The sequence below is a fragment of the Camelus ferus genome, chromosome 3 (genome assembly GCF_009834535.1).
Source record: "Camelus ferus isolate YT-003-E chromosome 3, BCGSAC_Cfer_1.0, whole genome shotgun sequence".
Lineage (NCBI taxonomy): Eukaryota > Metazoa > Chordata > Mammalia > Artiodactyla > Camelidae > Camelus > Camelus ferus.
In genome coordinates, this window is record NC_045698.1 from 21,835,028 (window position 1) to 21,859,231 (window position 24,204).

The window sequence follows — 24,204 nt, forward strand, 5'->3', positions numbered from 1 at the left end:
CTAGCTCAGAGTAAGTTTAGGTTTAGAAGACAGCAAGTTTAGCCATTATTATGAACTAGACTTCATATAATTGATAAAGGCTTAGACATCATGTCAGCAAGAATAAATACAGCGTCACCACTCCTCATAGCACTTGACATGAGTGCTTTAAAAATCATCTGTGATGTGCCAGGTTTCACAGTGACTTAATGGTAAACCCAACTATGTGTCTCCTTTTGCAATTTAATAAAGTTGAATCTGCTTTGAACTCCTCACACCCGATCAGGTACCTTTGTAGCTCCCAGCCAATACACTCAGGCTGCCCTTTCATTGAGCTATTGCACTAATGTGCAAGTGGGTTTTGACATCTTGCAGTCTTGTTGAAGTTTCGTGGTCCTAAACGGCTGTGCATTCAAAAAAATTAACGAAGCTACCAGAGAGCCTAATGTACAAGCAGAGAGGAAACCAAGTCTTTCATACATTTCTGCAACCTAAACATATACTTTGCTACAGAAATGTTTAAAATTCATGCCATGAAGAGCTGATTAAAGGCATACAATGCTTTCTCTTCTCCTTTGTTCACATGAGTAAATCTTTTGGGAAAAGACAGGCTCCACAAGCCCAAAGGCCCTTAGGGGCCAGGCAGGACCCATAAAGGAAAGAAGCAAGGAGGTTTAAGAAAACCACGGAGAACCTGAGATGGGAAAAGGCAGTTGAATGGCAATGAAACACACAGTGGACAGGCACCAGTGAGGGTCATAGGGAAGTGCCAGCTTCAGGAGCCAGCCTCCGCCACTCCAGAAATGAAGAGGTCACCAGAGTATCTGTGGTTTCAAGTGAAGCCGGATATGGGCATGTACTGATCTTTAAAGATTAGCAACTGACTTCAGTTTCTCAATTGTGAAAGGCAAAACAAGAAACGTGCAAGAGGCGAAGTGTGTCCTCTGCTAAGATATTCTTTGACACTTTAGGTGGTTGTGGCCATCTTAATAGCTAAGCCCTCACATGGACTCATTCATGAAGTCTGAGGTAGGTACTATTAATATGCCATTTTATAGATTTAAAAAATTGAGACACACATTGGTCCCCCACTTGCCCAGCCAGTGTTGGGTGGGGCTGAGCGTCTAACCCAGAGTGTGGCATGCCAGAGTCTGTTCTTAACCATATTCTGATTCTTTCTCTTATGATAAAATAGTTTGGCCTCCGTCTGCCCCGCCCCCATGTGGAAAAAGAGCTGCGTTTTTTGTTTTTTGGTTTTTTTATTCAAGTTTTTGGGTTTTTTGTTCCAAGTGAGTATTTCAAATCAACAAATATTCCTTGAGCCTCAACTACATATAAAACACCATTTTATGCGCTGTAACACATTTGATTTTATCTTCATTAATGCAATGTGTGGAATATGATTTTAGAACAAGGGTAATACTGTTGAAATAGCTTCATCTGGAAACACATCCGTTTGCAAACAGATTGGCATATTATCCACAAATATAAACATTTACAAAAAATTCAGGCATCATTTGATGGCTGTTGCCATAATGATTCATTGGCACAAGAGGAATGCTACGTGATGAAGGATGCCAAGGCTGTTTGACACATTTCAGTGGAGTTCATTACACACACGAAACAGAACCAATTTTACTCAACAGTGACTTTGACATTTACAGAAAAATGAAATGGAGGTTTAGAAATGAAGACTTCATATGAAATCTCTACCAAAAATTTTAAATTGGTTCCATCCTTATGTCACCACTTCTAGAAGGTCAGCCATACTCTATAGACTTACTTTTATTCACAGGTGGCAACCTGTTCAAAACAAAGTTTCTTGGGTGATCAGAAAATTGATCATGGACAGACTTAATTGGCTGTAAAGCTCTTCTTGCAGAATAAAGAATGTATATATGTATTTTAAACATTTCCTTGTAGGAAGATGTGTGACCCTTTGGCTTCACTATTTAATCCATCCTGATTATCACAGTTCTGTTTCTTTGATTTTGCTAGGTTTTAATGGAGTAAATACCATCCTCACCCCCACTGTACCCAAAGACAGTGTGGGACTGGAGAGATTTCAGGCTCAGAGTAGGAATCCAATAGAGTCAGGAGAAATGTTAAATAGTTGTAAATAACCAGCTGTTTTCTACCTCCGTGATGACAGAATGTGAGAAGTACCAAAAATGAATAAGGGATTTATGATATGTATGTGAAAACCATTGTTGATGGGTTATACCAGTGGGTTAGGGCGACATGGGTAGACAGTATTTTCAGAAATGTTTTCTGTGAACAGCATCATGCAAAGTGCTACGCTACAGTATTTGTGTGCAACACCATTTATTTGAAGAAACAATTTCATAACAGATTTTAAAACATTCTTTTACAATGGTATATGGTTCAAGTATATTAATAATGTTGCTTTATTGAATGCTTACTGTGCTTTCAATGCCAAAGTTAAGTCTCTGCATACCAAAGAATGAGTGTACTTGGTTTAATTTGTAAGCCTAGGTAGCATGAAGGTAATATTGCACTGATTAGAATTAATCAAGAACACCAAGACAAATGTATGCTCAGTATGAATTCTAAAACTTTAAAGTGATTATATTGCTTTTAAATCTGTCTAATATTTACTTATTCATTTGTCTGTAAATAGTATAATAAAATCAGTATCTCAAAACCAGATAATATAGTTGAGTCACTCAGGCTGCTATCAAGCATAAGTCACTGGAGAAGTAATTCAATCAATAGAGAAGTTTTCTAATTAGCATATTCATTATTTGCAAATAAAAGGTGATTCCAAAGTACTCCAGGGAACTTGAAGACATTGTAGTTTGTCTTCTCATTCTATATATCCTATGAAATATTTTTACATTATTAATTTCCAATAATCTAGAGGAAAAGATTTTGCTAATCAAAGGAAAACTTCAGCCCAGCTTCTGCATTAATTATCACATATTCTAAATTGGTAGAACCTGAATTAATAAGGCCCAGGCTCCTTCTAACTGGCATGCATCAAATAAAAGCTGGACTTGACTATGCACTCTTGTGAAGAATGAAGTATATATGCATATTGGCTGCCAGGCAAATAAATTTTCAAAGTATGCAATTATCAATGCTATGTGGGCTTTGCCTCACTCTCCATAAACATCTTATTTAATTACCTTCTACACATCACTAAAAAAAGGCTTCTGCAAAGATTCAAACTATTTTTCTGGAGCAACCACTTTTGCATATCAAATTTCAGAGCATACAATTACCTATAAGAAATAGAAATCCCCCCCAAAAAAAACAGATTCCAGCAAATAATATAAGTAGAGAAATGGTCTATTAAGTAATCTAAGTTCATTGCTAGGCTATAAAAGCAGTTTGAGTTTTATTTTTAGAGTTTTTGATATTTTTATCTGATTTGCTGTTAATGCCATGAGGAGATGGAGGCAAAAAGTTACAATATCTGTGTTGTATTCTTTCCCCTCCCACTGTCTAATCTTCTGATCTTTCCTAATCGAATACTCAGACCTGCTATTTTAAAATTCAGTGTCTATGTATGCCCTTGCTTTTTTGTCATTTTAGTTAACTTCCTGATGCCTACAAAATAGCCTGCATATCTGATTACTGCTTACCATGTGGTTCTCCTGCACTTTGCTCAGAAGTCAGCAGCTTTCCCACATTGCTGGAAGGTGGTGTGCTCCACCAGGCCCTTTCCTTCCCTTCCTTATTTATTTTATTTTTTTAAACTTTTTTTATTGAGTTATAGTCATTTTACAATGTTGTGTCAAATTCCAGTATAGAGCACAATTTTCCAGTTATACATGAACATACATACGTTCATTGTCACATTCTCTTTCACTGTGAGCCACCATAAGATCCTGTATGTATTTCCCTACACAGTACAATCTTGTTTATCTATTCTACACTTTGAAATCCCAGTCTGTCCCTTCCCACCCACCATCCCCCTGGCAACCACAAATTTGTATTCTATGTCTATGAGTCTGTTTCTGTTTTGTATTTCTGTTTTGTTTTGTTTTGTTTTGTTTTGTTTTTAGATTCCACATATGAGTGATCTAATATGGCATTTTTCCTTCTCTTTCTGGCTTACTTCACTTAGAATGACATTCTCCAGGAACATCCATGTTGCTGCAAATGGCGTTATGTTGTCAGTTTTTATGGCTGAGTAGTATTCCATTGTATAAATATACCACTTCTTTATCCAGTCATCTGTTGATGGACATTTAGGCTGTTTCCATGTCTTGGCTATTGTAAATAGTGCTGCTATGAACTTTGGGGTGCAGGTGTCATTCTGAAGTAGGGTTCCTTCTGGATATATGCCCAGGAGCAGGATTCCTGGGTCATATGGTTAAGTCTATTCCTAGTCTTTTGAGGAATCTCCATACTGTTTTCCATAGTGGCTGCACCAAACTGCATTCCCACCAGCAGTGTAGGAGGGGTCCCTTTTGTTCACAGCTTCTCCAGCATTTGTCATTTGTGGACTTTTGAATGATGGCCATTCTGACTGGTGTGAGGTCATATCTCATTGTAGTTTTGACTTGCATTTCTCTGATAATTAGTGATATTGAGCATTTTTTCATGTGCCTATTGATCATTGGTATGTCTTCCTTGGAGAATTGCTTGTTTAGGTCTTCTGCCCATTTTTGGATTGGGTTGTTTCTTTTTTTCTTATTAAGTCGTATGAGCTGCTTATATATTCTGGAGATCAAGCCTTTGTCGGTTTCATTTGCAAAAATTTTCTCCCATTCCATAGGTTGTCATTTTGTTTTACTTATGATTTCCTTTGCTGTGCAGAAGCTTGTAAGTTTCATTATGTCCCATTTGTTTATTCTTGCTTTTATTTCTATTGCTCAGGTAGAATGCCCTAGGAGAGCATTTTTCAGATGTATGTCAGATAATGTTTTGCCTATATTTTCTTCTAGGAGGTTTATTGTGTCTTGTCTTATGTTTAAGTCTTTGATCTATTTTTAGTTTATTTTTGTGTATGGTGTCAGGGACCTTCCTTAAACTTATGGCCATTTAGCACCTTAAGAATCCTGGTTTTTGCATCGAACGTTGTGCTTGGAATATGGGGGCTTTTTCCATTTCATATTTTTAGATTCAAATCTAAAATAGGTGTATCACTCTTTTCAACTATATCAAATTCTTGGTTGAGATAATATTAGAATCATATCAACATGTTAAAATTATAAAAAGACGTGTTTATCCAGTACCATTTCGGCAGAATTATTACATTGGAGCTAGTTCTGATTTTTTTTCACCTAAATAAAATAAAGATGATTTTCAAAACCTTAACATAATAAAATGGAAAGAGGGAAAAAAATGCATAGATTCTATGAATGAGTCTGCCCTCTGCCCTCCAGTGAACTTTCCTTTTTTTGCCCATATTCCTCTTCCCGAGGCAGGCAGAGGGCAGAAAGCTTCTGCCTTCTTTGTTTCTACATCATTACTGTGAAATCCTGAATTGAAGTCCACACAAAGGAAAACAGTTAGCAAATGGACTAATTCTGATTTTTAAAGTGCTTCTATTCTTTATTTTTAAAATAATTCGACTTCATTGGAAATGCTTCTTGAAAAATAAAAAAATTTTTCAGCCTAAGAGGGAACTATCTTTTGCAGACTTTTATAGAATGCTACAGATGGGTTCTACACTTGCCATGCTAATAATAGTCAGTAACAATAGTAGTAATAATAATAATACCAGATAATACTTATTAATACCTTACTAAGTGCCAGGCACTGTGTTAAGTGCATGTAATGACTTATTTAATCCTTACAACACCCTATGAGGTAGTTACTGTAATTACCCAAATTTACAGAAGAAGAAACTAAGGTGTAGTGAGATTAAGCATTTTCCCAAATCCACAGCAATTTAAACCCAGGCAGTCTGGCTCCAACACTGATAATCTTAACCACAATGCAATCTTGACTACTAGGAACTATTATATGAGAATTACTAAGTTATATATTCAACAGTTTCCAGTTTGTTGGAGAGTTTTTTTTTTTTACCATAGAATTTCACAGAGAAATCTATCTCTCTAAAAAACTAACACCAAATATGAGTAGATCATGGTCATTTTAGTAATTTTGTGTAATGAGTTTTAACAAGGACTTACCCTGCCAAGCTGTTACAAAAGGAGCTGGGTTATAGCAAAACTAGATGTTCTACCATACTTGGAAATATTGCTTTAATTTGTACCACTTTAAAAGCTTATTACCAGCTCAGCCAAAAAAAAAAAAAAAGTGAAATACATGACATTTTGGTATCTGTGATATTAAAAAGAACTAATATTTAATATTCAAGTGCCAACAGCTTGTAGAGTTTGCACACAACACCCGCAGGGACCGATTTTTCTTTAAAATGGCCTTTAGGAGTCTGCCTTTTAAACAGCTGACACCTCCATTCTCTGCATCCCTCTTTCCTGCCAGCACCGCAGGGCACACACTGAGTGCAGCAGCAGACGTGTAATTCTTCACTGCAGGATTTGTCTATGCAAATAATGGAGAATGTGGGAAATTAAGAAAAATGTAATTTCCACTGAGTCAACCTCAATGTAATCTCCACGACTAGAAATGAATAGACGTCTTCAGAGGGCTTTTCTCCATATGCTCTCTCAGTCCCCTTGATACACCATCCCTGAGCTAAGAGAGAAGAATTGCCGTTACCTAATTGGTCATCAGTCACTCCACACCTGTACCAAGGCCACATAATGACAAATATACTGTTACGTGGTGTTTTTCCAGCATGACTAATTGTCATAGTACTAATTCACTCACTTGCGGAATTTTCAACTTCCCCAGCCTGCCGTCAAGAAGATGCATAATAATGGAATAAAGGTTTAAAAATGCTGAACGCTATGAAATACTTCACTTACATTCCAACAAAAAGCTTCCACTCAACCACGTGTTGGGGGGCTATAATTATTCATTGCTGAGGTTAAAAAAAAAATGATCACATATACACTTACCTGGTAGAATAACAGGAGACATGGGAACATATCTTTTCTGACATAGAGGAAAAAAAAATACTGATCAGGTTACCTCAAACATGTTTCTTTATCTGTATTTATCTAGTAACTATGCCAGTTTAATTACTCCTGTTTTCTGCATGACGAAGCACTACATTTTTTGTTGGTATTATTTAGGAAAATTTTTTCTGTATCAAGTAGTAATATTAATATTAGGGAGTACTTTGTTGGATTTTTTTTAAAAGAACTATGGAAAAGCTTAGGAGGGAGATATAGGCATATATTACTTTAATTACATAAAATAGTAAACCAAATTGTGACATCTTTGTCAAGCACTCTGGCCTGAAGATTTTTTTAAATGCTAGGCTGTGCTCTTGAAAATTAATATTTGTCACAGAAAATTATTGCCCACAAGTATAATAGCTGACTTTTCTGAAGACCTTGTCGTCAGTCGCCCTCACTTTGATATTGCAGTATGTTTGATGTACCTGTGAAAATTACATAGAAACTGTTGGACTAATTTTAATATACATGCTTTGTTGCTTAAGTTACAAGTAAAATTTAGAGATACATTTTATCCCATCAGGATTTCCTAAGAAATTTGAAAAGAATTATTCATTTTATTCTGATATTCCATTAAATACAAATTCTATAGTTTGTTCATTACCTCATCCTATAGTGATATTAGATCATATGAGGGAAAAAAGTTTCCTGGTCAAGTTTGGGAAATACCAGATTAAATGTAGGCTCATTATCATCATTACAAAATTTCACTTCAGAAACTTCAATACACTAATAAGCATTCTGAAGAGAAAGCATGAGGTCTTTTCCAACCTTATTTGACCCAGGCTGTTCCATCACATCTCCGAAGCCAAGAGTCTGCAGAACAGGCTCAAGCCTCCACATCACAGGTGCTCAAGACACTGTAGTGAAATTTCAACCTTACCCACTTTCAATGGAATTGAAATTGTCTCTGGTATCCTTTGCCTCAGACTTGTTCATGAGGATAAATATGCAAATAGAATCAGAAACGCAAACTCATTTCTTCTAACCAGATCTCAGCCCACATACTCAGAGGTAAAAGAGTAGTGAAATAATCCACTCTGGCATGTTGACCTACAGCAATGCTATTACTTAAAATAGGATTTTTAAGTGATAGAAAAGGAGAGAAGAAAACAGCAGCTTCCTACTCGGCACACGCCTTCCATTTAGCATCTCTGAAAGACCGTTATCCTCATTTAAAAATTGATAGCCAACTTATTTTTCTGTTGTTTCGCTATTCAAATTTCTGTCCTCTTTTTTCCAGAGCTAATTTGCTCAAACACTGAATTTTAAGCATCTCTAAAAATGCTTGATATGTTATTATTCTTTCCAGATATCCTCTGAGAGCCGAGCCAAGAACATTAAGGAAGGAAGGAGGAATGAGGCTGGATACAGTGCAGTGAAAAAAGGCACTTCAAGGAGAGGGGTACCCACTACCCAGAGACTGGACTGGACTGTGTCATCACAATGAGAACTTACCGGTACTTCTTGCTACTCTTTTGGGTTGGTCAGCCCTACCCAACTTTCTCAACTCCATTGTCTAAGAGGACTAGTGGTTTCCCGGCAAAGAAAAGGGCCCTGGAGCTCTCCGGAAACAGCAAAAATGAGCTGAGCCGTTCAAAAAGGAGCTGGATGTGGAATCAATTCTTTCTCCTGGAGGAATACACGGGATCCGATTATCAGTATGTGGGCAAGGTAGGATTCCACTGGGCTCTTTGACATTCTGATTTTAAAAGCCTGAAGAAGTTACTTCTCATAAATAGATGGGGAGGATGTGAACTATTCCCCTAGTACAGTTAAGAATTGTTGCTAATCTGGTAAGACTTTTTTTTTCACTTGAGTAGTTTTGGGAAGAAGACTATAGCATGAAGCTGAGAAATGTTAGCAGTGCAACAACAAGAAAAAAAGAGAAATCCTCCACTTGAAAACGAAACGCCCACAACCCTCTGCATAGGATTATCATAAATCCTTTAATTTTTACTTTAGCTTGAAAAATGTGGTCCAGCTATTTTGTAAAGTAGGATGTATTAAAAATAGGAATAGAGAGATTAAGCTGTAAAGAAAGGAAGTTTCCTTTTTCTCATTCTGAAAGCAAACGTTCCGAGCTCTAGTCCTTTGGCCAGGTTCAAATTAACTATTTTTTTAACTCAGCTGCCTACAGTGCCATCCATTCTCTGACCAAATGCAGCCCTTGGTCCTCAAAACCCACCACTGCCTTAGATTTGGCTGTTACTGCTGCTGCTGCTGGTTTTGTCTCATCTCCAATAACTGGCAAGAGCCAGGCATTTCAAAAGCTTGTTATTTAGTTGTGGCCACATTCACAAAAGAGAAAAATGGTTATGTAAAGGTACTATTTCCAAATACCATCTGACCATTTTATTGGCTCCAGAAAGTAGAATGAGGAGGTATCACTCATTACAGCCCTTACAGATTACTGGAGCTGAGTCAGGGAAACAGCTTGGTTATACTGTCATCGTGAGTTTGACTGAAATTTTATCATCAGCTAGATTCCTGTTGCAGAATATCTGCATGCTGCAAAGGTATAAAAAAAAAAAGACAGGGATACAGGTTTGTACTTCTTAAGTTCTCTGTTTCAGAACATGGTATTGATAAGAAAAATAATTGTCACACATCCTTTACAGACATACTGGGAATGAACATAATAGAGATGATAAAACATCTTCATTTATGATTACAGCTACAACTTTAAACTATCTGTATTCGGATATCACGCAAATAGCATAAATTTTACAGATTCCAAGGGCTGCCTGTCCACACTTTAGTCTGTTTTCAATATCCCTGAATAACCACGTACAAACACTGTCTTTAAGCATTTACCACAATAGATGAAGGAAAGCCATCCATGGCTTGGGCTGAGGTAACCAGGCAGCATTCCAATGAAGTGAATTATTTAATGTGGAATAAAGTAGGAGAGGAAGTATTCAGTGAAGGGGTGAACATCAACACAGATCCCCAAGGGTCCAGCCTTGTGTTTGCTGTGAAATTCACGTGCTGTATGACAGCTGAAGAAAGACGGCACCCTTACTTGTACTTCACTCCATTTCCTTTGTGAAACTTGACTAGCACTACATTGACAAGGCAATGGATGTAAAAAAATAATAATAATCTTACAATCTTTCTACACTTTCTGTAACACAAACAATGTTATTGTTATAGAAGTTTAAGTATTTAAAGTGCTGTATCTAAATAATTGATTCCCTCCTGTTTTCTTCTCAAATTGTGATACCATTTTATATCAGAAATACCATGTATTTTTAAAGAAAGGCCAGATATTTCAAAATACTGAAGCAGCAGTGTATAAAACCTCAGAGGAGTCCACTGTATGATTACAGCTGTGAGAGGTAGTATTGCCGTGGGGCAGAGCTGCGAGCCGTGCACTCAGGCAGATCTGAGGCTCCGTCGCTGTGCGGCCACTGCCAGTCGTGTGGCCCAGGGCAGGTTATTCACCTTCCAGACTTCAGTTTCTCCATCTAGAAAATGCACAGAGCAAGGTCTACCTAATGAACTTGCAGTGTAAAGTGAGACAAGAACTAGTGGCTGGCACATAGTAGGTGCAAAGAGAAGTTACTGTTATTGATGAAAACTCCGTCATATACACTCTATTAAATCTGTCTGGAATGCATGGAAATGGAATATTAACTTATGTATCATTGCAGAAGTAAAATGATGTAATTAACGAATCTCTCCGTGAGTGGCGAATGTAAAGGATTGTGGAAAAATTCCTTCACAATCACAGCTTCAATTTGATTCTCAGATTTGGATATTTTGTCGACAGCGAGATGAATTTCCCTACCTCACCATCATCTGCCCCTCCCCCACCTCCCTGAAGTTATAACACATAAGAAACTACCCACTGGGGAAAAAGAGTCAAGGGCAGTAACTGAAGTTGTCAGAGTTGCCAGCTTTGCTGAATCAGATGTGTGTAGAACATGTTCCTGAACTATTGATAGGGCATCTTCCCGACTCTGTCTTTCGACTTTATGTTTTATCAACAGAAAAAAGGATCAGACTACAATTTGTTTTTTACCACAATTAATAGTAGACAAAGAATAAATTTTTTAAAAAAGATTTGTTTCTCATGTGACAACAAGCGGTCCACTTTTAATAGATTTGGAATAAACAGATACCTGATGACATTATTTGGATCCACAAACTTAAGACATTTTAGGAGAAAAAGAATTAGACTCTAGCAGAGGTTCCAAAACTTTCTTGGCTCACAATGCCCTTCATGTTTCTCAGAAATTTTTTTCAGAGTGCCCTTAGGCCAAAAGGAATAGGTCCACACAACTTAATAGGTATTTGTGTTCTGACAAATAAGTAATAAAAAACCAATTAACAGAAAAAATAATATTTTTATTTTGTTCTTAAATAGCCATAGTTACTTCCTAATGGAATGTGGGCCCTTATTGGGCATTGCACAACTTCTCAGATTGGACACTGACCCCTCATTTCCTTTTCCACATTGATTTTTGCACAGTATTTACCTTTTATCAGGAGCACTCTGGGAAACCCAGCTTCATCAATACATGACATCATGGAAAGGAATGTAGCACCCCCTGCTGTTGAAACTGTGAACTACTCTGAGCTGGTAATTCACAAGATGGCTGCCCAAGCAGAAATGTTACTGTGATTTCCTCAAAATGTAAAGATACTTCCTGGTGCCACAGTGAGTTCCCTGCTGCACCCCAGGGTGCCTTGGTGCACACTTTGGGAACCATAGGACTGTAGTTAGATTGGCATATACAGGTGTACAAAGGCTAACAGAACCTTAAATTGTGCCATTAGCCCTACTGAATAGTAGTTACTTAGAGCCTATTCTTGAGGCCTGAAACTGTAAAGACTGATCTGTACAGTTCAACAGATAGAAGCATTAACCAAGGAAAAGTCATGAGGTTGAGCAAAGAGCATTCAAAGTAGAAGAAAGAAGTTGTTACATTCTCAGCATCTGTTTATACTTTACATTTGTGTTCCTTGGTTCCAGTTATTTGGGGTAAGTCAGAGGTGACAATGACGATGGAGGAGTGAGGAGAATATGAGAACGGGCATGGGAGCAAAGGGCCATCAGGTGTAGAAGGAGGAAAAAGAAAGTCGCAGAAGCATCTGAGAAACTGCAGGAGATGGAGGCTGGAGGCTGGAGAGACAATGAAGTGAATATACAAGATCATGCCTTAAAATCGAAGCACAAGTGAAGGTAGCAAGACCTTCCTTCTCGGGTGATCTTAAAGCTCCCCAGCATTTCTCTGTGGCCAGATTAGCGTAGAAGTGAGGAAGGCCAGTTGTTGCTGAAATATTAACAACTCAGACACTGATTTATGGAAAATTCTCAACACCTCTACTCACCTTAAAAAGGTGGTGGCAGGCAGGGTATCAGAATAGGAAGAAGAGGTCCTGTATTGGGTAAAACTTTGTGAGCTTAAGATACAGATATGGGTACAGATACAGATAAGGAATATGATTTTTTTCTAAAGTACAGAAGCATTTAGGGAAACTTTTAGCTAATTTAACATAAGCAGCACCTGTGTCAGCTGAGAGCTTGTTAGAAATGGAGACTCTTGGGCCCCACCTGAGATCTGTTGAATCAGAATCTGCTTTTCAATAAGATCCCTAGGTGAATTTTACACACATTGAAATTTGAGAAGTGCTGCTTTTAAAACTATGTACCTAGGCCTGGGTCTCACTTCCTCCGAGATTCTGATTTAGTTGGTTTTTAATTTAAGTATTTATGATTCTAATATGTGGTGAAATTTGAGAACCACTGCCCTAGGAGAGTGTTATTGGCAATAAGTATAACAAAATGTGGCAAGCTCAGCGATGAGAGGGGCCTCCACAAAGTATAATGGAAATATAAAGGAGAGGGGCCAGCTGGGCGTGGGGTTCAGCAGAGCTTCCTGGAGGAGGCAATGATGTTGGAACCACATGTTAAAGGAAGAGCAGGTGTCAGCCCACACCCCAGAGGGAGAGTTACCAGAACTTCCCAGTTAATTGGATGTAGAAGCCAAAGGAGGGAAAGCAGGAGATCCAAAAAGTCAGAGATTCCAAGGTGGAACCATCAGGGTCAGAACAATCAGTGATGCCGGCACAGAAAACAGAGGTGCATATTTTTTTTTGTCATGGGCTAAAGGGAAGAGTATTTGACTTTATGCAAAATCTACTTAGATTATCTTTGGTTTATGTAAACTGAATAGAAAAATAAAAGGGAAGCATTGTAATTCCACATTTTCAGACAACCCCACGCCCCTCCTTCCAGCTTCACATAGTGTAACAATTCCTTGATGATGAATGGTGTATAGTCTAAGTAAAATTCAGTAAGAAAAGAACAAAGTTAGATATAGATTAGATTTTGAAGACATGGTCATTCATTACTACAAAGATGAATATATTTAAGATCCCAGAACTATGCACAATTTTAGGGAAAAGATTCATTATCATTAAACAGCTCACGTCCCTCGTCTCCTCCATTTTATCTTTCACAATGTTCTTAATCCTCTCCTTCCGCACAATGTATACGTTAAACTAATCTCCATTAGAAGCATTGGAGAAGCTTGTTTTTAGCAGCATATCAGGAGATCTGTTTTTGTGGCACTTGATCAACTGCATATTTTCACAGATATTTTCTGATGTTAGTTTTTTGGAAGGTGGTGATGGTTTTCTTTGGGGGTGTTTTTCGGAAAATGATAAGCTGTGCTTTTTTAAATACCGTGAACATTTTGGTTCTATTTGAAGCTCTAATGTACAGGTCCTCCTAATATGCCTCTCTCTTGAGTTTTTAAAATTAATGTCTGCCCAATTCAATAAAGCCACTAGTCTTAGGATAATTAGACAGTAATGTTGTAACAGCCCATAAAAATAAAAGTTGTTAGCCATATACACCTTTAAAATTAGGGATGAGAAGTTATTTGTTCCTATAATTACATGATCCAAATTCAGTAAACATGAAACAGGATTTTATTCATTTAGAAAGACCATTTAAAAGATGATATTGTTAAAATATTGCTTTCTTATATTCCTTTAAAAAAAAAAAGAGCAACACTTAGGAGTAGAAACCTCCTGATGCTAATTTGATGGATGATTCAGAGGCTCGTTTAACCACTGTTGTTTAAACAGCAGCGTCAGATTATAGCGTCATCATAGCTCACACTAACTGAGCATCGCTTTGTTCCAGACTCTGCTAAATGGTTCAGGTGCACTATCTCATCGGGTCCCCCTCACCAGTGAGGATCAATCCTAATGCCTGGCTAGTATTTCTACCCCTGTTTCACAGAGGAGTAACCTGAGACCCAGCGTGGTCAAGCACTTCAGCCTAAGGTCTCAGACTGCTGGAACTTAGTCAGCCTCTGCCTGAGCTCACAGTTACTCAGTTATATCTCCTACCCTGTACGTCCACTGTTTATAATAGAGCTATTTTGAGACACAAATGAAAAAACAGTCCTAGAACATGCTTTGGTGTTCATGATTGTATTCAGCTCAATACCACACATACCTACTGAGGACCTGCTGTCTGAAACCCAGGGGTAGAGAGAAAAAGAAAAAAAAAAATTAGACTACTTTTAAAAGCTACACAAATGTGTTTGCACTATTACTACGTACCTTCATTTTAAATTTTCTTGATTTTAATTTCCAGAACACATCAGTGTTATTCTAAATAGTTACAGGTGAGCATTTTTAAGTTAGATATGCAATTGGTGTTTTGGTCATCATGACGAAAAAGTGACTTTTCTTTTTATTTTCCTTGATAACCTTCTCTAAGCTTCTGTTCTGGTTCAGTCACCTGCAGTAATCTTTTCTCCCTGACTCAGAGCAAGTGCCCTGGGCACATCTTTCTTCTTCATCATTTAAATTTAATGCTCAGCCATTTGACATTTTCATATCTCAACTCGTTAGTGTACTTAAGAGAACGTGCCTTCACTTGCTCCTTGAATGTGTGTTTAAAAAATGTTTCAAGAAGTAACTTCCCAACTGCCAATAATTGGCAGTAATACTGATTTTCTTTCCACTGTCGGCCAGCTGATTTAACTTAAGCTTCAATTAGCTATTTTATGCTGAAGAAAATGTCCTGTGGAACAGCGGTTCTCTTTCTGAGCCTTAACCTTCCCTTTCTGCACAGTCATTCACGTGGAGAGCAGAACAGTTAGGATCCCTGACCTTGGTCGTAAACCCCAAGTCGCTGTTTGGCTCCCTGTGTCACAAGCAAAGAAAAGTATAGAAAGCCAAACAAGGACCCAATCCCAAATCCTCCAACTTCTATGTTATTATGCCTGTGGAATCGTGTATCCTTCTGCTTATAATTCAATTTGTTGAAGAAAATGGAGGGATCAAGTTGAATAAAAGAGAGTTAAAGGTTCAGATCCTCTGTGTGCCCACTGAGCTATTTCACCTCCATGCTCCACAAGCCAGACAGAGCCGGAGGTTGTCGGGAGGTCACAGGCTCTACACGCTCCTTGTAACAAATCCCCCAGAACCCAGTCTATAGACATTGTTTTGTATCTCTTTACTTATCACCTTGTTTATACTATCATGAAACCATGTAAATACTGGATTTACACCAGAATTCTTCATTTTTTGTCATGTTAAGGGTCCACCCTAGCAGGTGGGACTATAAATATATAGAATGCCAACATCTCAGTCTACATGGCTTTTCAAATCAAAATCCCTGTCATTTCAAAAATCGGTAACAACCCTTAACATATTGGTAATCCGTGATCAACAGATCCTTAAATCACTGATTTTTTTCATTTTCATTGATGTGAATGACAGAATTAGTACATTATTTTACATAGAGAAGCCATGAATATGTTGTAGCCAGAGTTATAAATATGACTTTTAGAGGGCCCTACCTCTCCAGTCAAAATTAAAAGATGTCTTTCTAATTCTCTACCCATTTTTACCAAAAATAAACAGGTCCTGCCTTTGATAACCTTTGTCAAATGTAGAAATTATGTGTAGATGTTAATGTATCATTGGACCCTCAAGGAGTCAACTCTTCTTGTGTGGGAGCAAACTCCACCTTCCTACAAGCTTTTTGTTGTCATTTATTAAGATGACAATGTATATTATCCTGTCATCATATATGTCTTATATATACATCATATCCTCACGAGCACGCTAAATATATCAGTATTCTTCACAAACCTATCTTTCCATTCAAAACTGAAGAAAAAGTTGAAAGAAAGTACAGAATTCTCCATAAAAGAATAAAAAAGTTTTTTTTCTTATTGCCACTATTGATAAATAGCTAAAAAGTAACAGCAACTATTCTCAAAGGTCAATGTGAGGAATCAAATTTGAAATTATGTGATCTGGAATAAGAAGAAAAGCAGCATCACAAAATGTTTCACATAAGAAATATTTATAGTTTCTTCCAATTTTCCATTTACAACGAATACGTATGTACGAGAAAAGGGAGGCCTTTTAAAAGATTAAATGTATACATGTGTGAAATATCTGAATAAATATTTTAGGTGAGTTGGTGTGTTTCAGAAGACCTGAGGGCAGTAATGAGTCATAACAAAAAGCCTGAAATATCACTCGGGATGTGGGAATGAATGCTGACTTGAGGGAGCGGAGATTGGAATTAAGAAGGTAGTTGAAGACTTTATCTTGGCTCTGGAATTTTCAAATAGATTTGGGGAGAAAATGCTTTTCATTTATTCAACAATTACTGACCAGAGACTGTAGAGTTAATAGCATGAGCAGCCTGCCTGTGTCTGACCTCAGCCACACTGTGACTACCTGGGTAACACTGTGCAGGTTATTTAACCTCTCTCTGCCCCTCATTTCTTCAGCTGGTAAATGAGGGGAACAATAAAGTTGTTGAGGAGAGGGTTGGTCAAGCTAATACACAGAAAGAGCTTGGAATAGGGCCAGCATATTGTACTCGCTAGTAAGTTACCGAGGGAACACCAGTAGAAGGACGGAAGGCATCCTACTGTGACATGTGCCTTCAGAGAACAAGAACAGTGAAGAGAAGGCAGGACCAAAGGTGCCCGGGTGATGAGTCCTCTAATGTCCAGTCTCCTTCTCTGAAGTCAAGTACTTTGGTCCAGAAAATGGTGCCAGAACTGCTAAGGCAGCTGCAAACACGACTCACCAACAGCAATTCAGAGGGCCAAGTATATGTAACGGAGCAAAGTTTTCTTTCTTATCCCAACCAAACTAAAAACAAAATAAGCACTACGCTTCCTGTGATTTGATGATCCTGGTAACTTTTGTAGACCTTCCGATTAAGGCTATTTATCATTTCATTTTAAAACATCATTACTTAACACCACAATTTGGAATTTATATTATTTAAACTACTGTGAAATGTTGAGACTGGTTAGGTCTTGTTATTTTTTCCAGTAAAACTTCAATATATCCAACAATTCAGAAAATGGCGATTGCATTTAGGGTGTAATGTTTTAAGTTGGAATCATCATTGTTAAGTTGGATTTAATATCATGATATCCTTAAATGATTGAACCAAAGTTTTATTGTGGGAAAATTACTTTTGATTTAATTGTTTAATTACCCTGACTGCTTCACATTTTTAAGAGCAAAGTAATTAGTTCCTTGTTTAATGTTGAAATTTGATCTTCAGTGTATTCAGTAGTGTTTTATATTGGGTCCCATGGCTGGACTTCCAATTAGTATTTTAGATATTGAATTTAAGCCTGCAAATACTTATATCTTTATAAACTCAGCAAGACCCTAGACTACGCTTTGTATCCTTAAAGGTACCTGGCACAGATTTTGCACATTGGAAACAGCCAAATATGACTTCAGTTAAGCTGCAATGACCACAAAAGATAAAGTCCTACTGTGTTATCTAAAAACTGCCTCCTAGTTTATTGATGTGGATGATTTGATATGGATATCGTTGAGAGCGTTTTGTGTCATTGACTTGACAACTGAAAATCTTGAAAGTTCAAGAATATATTAGATAGTAAACATATAAACCAAATTTATTATGAAAGTATTTCCATGGAACCTACTTCTAGAAATTTCACTTCAAAATGACATAAATATTTTATGATCCACTAAGAGAAAACTCAAGTTTCCTTAGTGGAAACCAGAAAAACTAAAGACTACACAGTTGTCAGTGCAGAAACTAACAGGAAAGATAAAAAGAGAATATATAGCAAATAATATCATATCGTAAAGGTTGGTTCCTTTAAGACTCTTACAAATGAAAAGTTAGACATTATTTAGGGTCTCAAACAGAAAAAAGTTTGAAACAAAATGAGAAAAAGCCAGAGTTGACCGAGAGGAAACATTTTTTTTCTTAAAATTCCTAAGAAGCTACATTGTGCAGACAACTCAGGTACTCAGTAAAGAGAAATCATTTCAAACCTGCGATTGCTGATTGCAATGATTCACAAAAAATCAACTATATAGAAAAATGGGATAATACAGGGAGAGAAAAATTCTATATAATGACTAATCTTTTTTACCAACTGTATATTCTTCTAATCAACATATTTTGAGTTCTGACAGGAAAAATAATTATTTCTGAAAAAGAATCTCATCTTAACTCTTTCTACTATGTATGTTATGAGTACAGTTCAGAAGAGAGACATAAAAGAAAGTTTTGCTCTACAACAGTTATGCAAAGCTTTAGCATACTTTCTTTTCTTCTCAGAAATTGTGAAGCATAAGAATCTGGTTCATTTACTTATTTAATCTGTAGCCCAAGGCTTTCTTTTTCAAATGAAGGTAAATATTTTCCAGGAAGCGAACTTCCCCTTCAAAAATCAAGTAAAGCAAATTTTACTTTTGCATTTTCTGTAAGTTTGAGATGATTTCCAAATAAAAGTTTTTTAAATTTTTTAAAAAGAAATCAATAAAGCAGAATGGATTATAAGAAATTACTTTCTTATTCTATTTGTATCTTGAGTGTCCTGTCCACCCTCCCAGTTATGTGTATTCTGTAAAAAAAAATAAGGGGGTGGGGGCGGCTGTTTGCCTTGTGTGAAAGCTATGATCTTGGTGATTACCAATCTACCTGCCGCTTAAAGGGGAATGTAGTTTTAAAATCAAATCAAGAAAATTAAGTGACTTGGGCAAACTTGAGTGGCTGTACTCTTTCAGTTTTATCTCCTTTTCAACAGTCTAGGCATCACTTACTTGAGTTTTAAAATGGTAATGCAACGGTCTGAATCTTTACTGCAATGCAAACCATCAAGTAACCACTAAAGAAGAGGAGGGTCCTGGATGGGGAGGGACAGAACAGAAAACACAGCACAAGGGAAATCGTCCCCTGGCAGGTGGAGAGGCGTCACAGATTGTTTTTTAGCCGAGTTTTATTGCAGAAAATCTGTAATGAGATAGGAGCAATGACAATATTTTTTCACATCTTACCAGTTTATGAAGTGCTCCTGCATGTAGAAGCATCCCTCGGGTGATCTGCCCAAGCACTCTTCCAGCTGAGCGGCATTCAGGCCTTTGGGGAGTGAGGAGGCAGTCCCAGAGGGGCTAGGAGACTAGGAGACCACAGCACCATTGCCGGCAGAGTGCCAGAGCTGGGGCTGGAGTCCAGCTTTCATGACCTGGTTTATTTAGTCTAATACCCTTCCCTTATGTCACATTATTACCGTATTAAAGTAGTAGAGAGTATTTCAGGCATAGTGGGCAAATGAAACAGTAGCATGAAGGCTTAGGAGTTGAAACACTCAGGTTTATGGCACTAACATCACCATGAGAACAACTTTCCCTGGCGTGACCATCCGGACTGATTGTTTTCCAGTTAAAAAATAAATAAAATCTGTTCAAATTATTTAAGAAATTATAAACTGTTCCCATACAAGAAACACCAAAACTAGTAAATGAACTCATAATCTTCTCTCCTGGAATTGCTCGCCATTATTTCCCTGGCTGTATGAGTGGGTTGCAGAACTCAATTAAATCATCCTTTATTGGGCATGTACAGGATGCTTGAGATTTATGGATTTGAATACTCTCCCTAAAGCAAACTACTTGTTTTATAAAGATACAGCTTTAACCTTTTAGATCCTAAGTAAGAGTCAACATAAGAATAGTATATCCAATATGTTTTTTACCTTTGAAGAAAAACACATTTGGGGAAAAGTCCATTAGTTAGTGAGGAATACAATTTTTTAAATTTCTGGTACTTGAGTCATCATGTCTCAAATGTCTGCATTTATCTAGTAATATTTTCTTCCAAAGTGTATTTGTCAGAGAGAGAAGGAGAGAAAGAGAGAGGAGACAGGGGGAATGTGTGTGTGTGTGTGTGTGTGTGTGTGTGTGTGTGTGTGTGTGTGTGTGTGTGTTTCCTTAGATAGGACAATTGCTGAAGAGATTACACTGTAAGGCAAAAAGTAGGATTGTAACTGGTGAGTTACAATGCCTTACTAAATCAATTTTTGACTGGGTATCTGGCTCCCAGCTTGATTTACCACTGGCTTTTTGAAAATGAAAATGTTAGACTAAGCAAGAGCTGAGACTAATGTCTCAGTCTGCCAAAGACCTTGGACTTCCAGAGCCAAGCAAAAGATAGTAAACAATGCCTTTTTGGGGAAATAACTTCATGCAGTGAACAAACCAAAAAGCATTTGTTTAATTGATAAATCCCAAATGAACAGTAACATCTATTACAGTTTGTATCATTTGTGCCAATAGAATTTACAAATAACTTAGCCTGGGGTCTAATATAATAAATATAATGAATCCAGAAACATTTATGATCTTGGCAGAGAGTACTCTTTGGTAGTATGCTCTGATGTGAATGAACAGACTTTGGGGTCAGGCAGATCTTGGTAACCTCCCTGGCTCTGCTGTTAACTTTGTATGAGTTGCTTAACCTCCCTGATCGCAGTTTCTCTGAAGAAAAAAAAAATGGAGAAAATAAAGCTAATCTCCCGGAGTCATTATGAGAATTAACTGATGTAACACACTCTTACATTACCTAGCCTATAGTAAGTGCTCACCAAGTGTTAATTTTCTTCCTTTTTCACTGAAATTCTTGAAGGACCACATGCAGTTTAAGCTCACCTTGAATTCCAAAGATAAAGAACTACTGTCTTAGTTTCCTGTTGCTGCTGTAAAGAATCATCACAAACTTAATGGCTTAAAATAGTACAAATTTATTGTCTTACAGCTTTGGAGGGCAAAAGTCTGAATTGGGTTTCACTGGGCTAAAATCTAGGCATCTTTCTGGAGGCTCTCAGGGAGGACCCATTCCCTTGTCTTTTTGAGCTTCTAGAGGCTGCCTGCATCCCTTGGTTCATGGTCCCTTCCTCCATCTTCAAAGCCAACAGTGTAGCATCTTAAAATCTCTCTCTCCTACACACACACGCACACATCTCAGTCTCTGACCTTGGCTCCGTTGTCACAATTCCCTCTCTGACTCCAACTCTCCCCTACTTCTTTCCCTTATAAGGACCCTGGTGATTATATTGGACTCACCTAGATAATCCAGGCTACTCTCCCTAATTCAAAATCTTTATCTCAATCACACCTGTAAAGTCTTTCTTGCCACGTAAGGTAACATAGTCACTGGTCCTGGAAATTAGGACATGAACATCTTTCGGAGAGCCATTATTCTGCCTAGCACAACTATCATAGTGCTGAAGTTTTGTTCATTTAATTGTTACTCTGGTACTTCTGACATTAAATGCAAGGTACTGAGTATAAAAGATAAATGTCAAGGGAATTAATAAATTTCCCAAGTTTAGATCTAAAATTCTTTCACTTTTAGCACTTTTCTCAAAAATGCTCCTTCATGTAACACAAGGTCTGTTTCAGTGGTTATTAAATCTAACAAAAGATAAAAGATTGAATTAAGTGGGGTCATGGAATCTCTGTAAATGCAGAACACTTTATGGTATTATTTAAACACATTTTTAAATTTACAAGGTACACAGTAAGAACAGGTATGAAAGGATAGAAATATAGATAGAAGATAGATAGATAGATAGATAGACAGATAGATAGATAGATAGAAGATTCGATCAGCAGTTCTCAAATGAGGCAATTTTGTCCCCCAGGGGACATTCAGCAATGTCTGGAGACATTTTTCGTGGTCACAACTTCAAAGGTGCTACAGGTATTTAGTGGGTAGGGCCAGGGATGCTGCTAAGCATGTCATAATGCATAGGACAGTTCTGCTACAAAGAGTTACCCAGCCCAACTGTCAGTAGTGCAGAGGTCAGAAAATCTGGAATTAGATAGATCCTTGTAACTCAACACTTAAAATATTATTTGGTACAGCATAAACCTCTAGTGACGTTCACAGAACTGAATGTAAACATCCAGAGAGAATACTTATGTTGTAATTAACAGAATAGACTGTGGTGTCAGACTGCCTGGGCTCAGATCCTGCTCCTGTTGGTTGTATGATGCTGAGAAGTTACCTAACTCTTACCTTGCCTCAGTTTCCTCATCAGTTAAGAGGTGATAGGAAGAGAGTTACATTGCCTAACAAATTGTATAATCTGTGTAACGAGTCCAGCACATTTCCTGACCCATAGTATGGGCTTAATAAATGTCTGTGTTACTATTTTCCCAAATCTCGGACAGACCCATTGCCAAATGATTGATCATATAAGAGACAGCTTTAAAGATAAACTATTTTCACGGGTATAAAAAGTCAATCAAATTATTTATATTGTATAGAAGAATAGAGTTTTTTCTGGTCATAAGAGGCAACATGGTGAAAAAGAGCACAGGATATGGAGGCTGCCTGATCCTAGGTTTTGTCAAAGGAAAAGAGATTTTTCTGGAATCTTACAGAGCCCATTTAACATATCAAGAGATGGACCTAGCCAACTCGAATAAAACTCATGAATCCCACTTATAAATATAATTACCAAAACTTATTGGTGCCAGGCTCTGGTCATTCTACCTCCTCTAAGTTATCTTGTCGGTTTTTATAATTGGCTCTTCCTCCCACCAAAACTCGAGTGGTGAGGTATTCTTGAAACCAAGGGAGGGATTATTAAACACACAAACACACAACCCTGTGTGTATGTAAAGTTTCTACTGGCATGAGACAGTGTATCTGAAGTCCAGGGAAGGATAGCGGCAAGTTTGTGAGTAAAGGTGAAAACAGTGATTTTTGCTCCTTTCCCTTTGAGGCAAATCATGTGGTGAGGGAGAAGCCCCTTTTAGCTCCCAGGAGCCTTCCTGGGCTTCTCCAGAACAAGGAAAGTATGGAGGATCTAACTGATAACACCTAACAAGGACAAAGCAACCCTGTAGCTAGACCCACATTTGCCAAGGGCAATGGAGGAGTGACAGACATTAGCAGATACATGATGCAATCAGACTGGCAGGGTGGAGCTAGCCACCTTGGACCCTGGAGAGCCAAACATCGGGATTCCAGCTGCCAAAACCACAGATGCCCCCAGGGAAGGTAATGGATGAGAGCTATTGTCTAGAGCCCAGTGGACCAGAGGCAGTACAGGACTGCCCTTGGCTCCAAAAGCCCCCGAATTTCCCTCTGATTTGGGACAGGTGCGTCTCTCCTCTTCATACACCCAGATGTCATCTTGGGCTGAATCAGGGGCAAAGGGAGAAAGCAAAAACCAGAAATACTGGGATTTATTTAAAAGAGTTATCTAAAGAGACTGTATTATTGAATCAGGAAGACTTTATTGGATTGCACTAAATTATTGACTCAATATTCAACCTAATATCAAGTTCCTAATACTCAGTGGGATTAGAGCTTGAGGGATAAGCTAAAAAAAAAAAAAAAAAAAAAAGGAAGCTGCAGCTTCCCATGCACATCTAAGTGCAGTGTGAAAAAATACGTGGCCCTGCACCTCAAGGGAAGGATGCTTCTATTTTAGCTGACGTTATGCTTTTATTACTCCAGGCACACACTCAAGGCCTCCTCTGATTTTCTCCCACACTGTGCCTTGACACCATGCCACACGCTCATACTGGTGGCTGAGCCTTTTTGCCCCTCTCAGTGATCTAACCTCCAAGAAGCCTTCCTAAACCATCAAAGGGCTAACAGGTTCTCTGACTTCACCTTGTCCAGCTTACAAGTTTCCTCTTTGTTGTTCTCCAGGTTTTTTTTACCTTCTTATTCCTAACTAATACTTCTTAAGAGTGCACAAGTGTCTGATTTCTGCTTTTATTTGGTTTCTTTTATATATGAGTCAGCATTTCCAAGCCTAATTTGCAAGTATGTAGAAGGCAGGTATGAGTTTTTTTTTAATTCATTGCCTTATCAGCTCTTCAGGCCAATAAGTGTTTTAAA

General features: G+C 37.8%; 1 protein-coding gene across 4 annotated transcripts in view; it reads left to right on the forward strand.

The window, feature by feature from the left end:
- The window catches only part of CDH6 (cadherin 6), a 118,338-nt gene that overhangs the window by 59,263 nt on the left and 34,871 nt on the right, over nt 1–24,204 (forward strand). For all 4 annotated transcript variants that reach the window (XM_032470522.1, XM_032470510.1, XM_032470517.1 and 1 more), the window contains exon 2: nt 8,317–8,678. In XM_032470522.1, coding sequence (XP_032326413.1) covers nt 8,451–8,678 — 228 coding nt within the window. In that variant the 5' untranslated portion in view covers nt 8,317–8,450. The remainder of the gene's footprint in view (nt 1–8,316; nt 8,679–24,204) is intronic.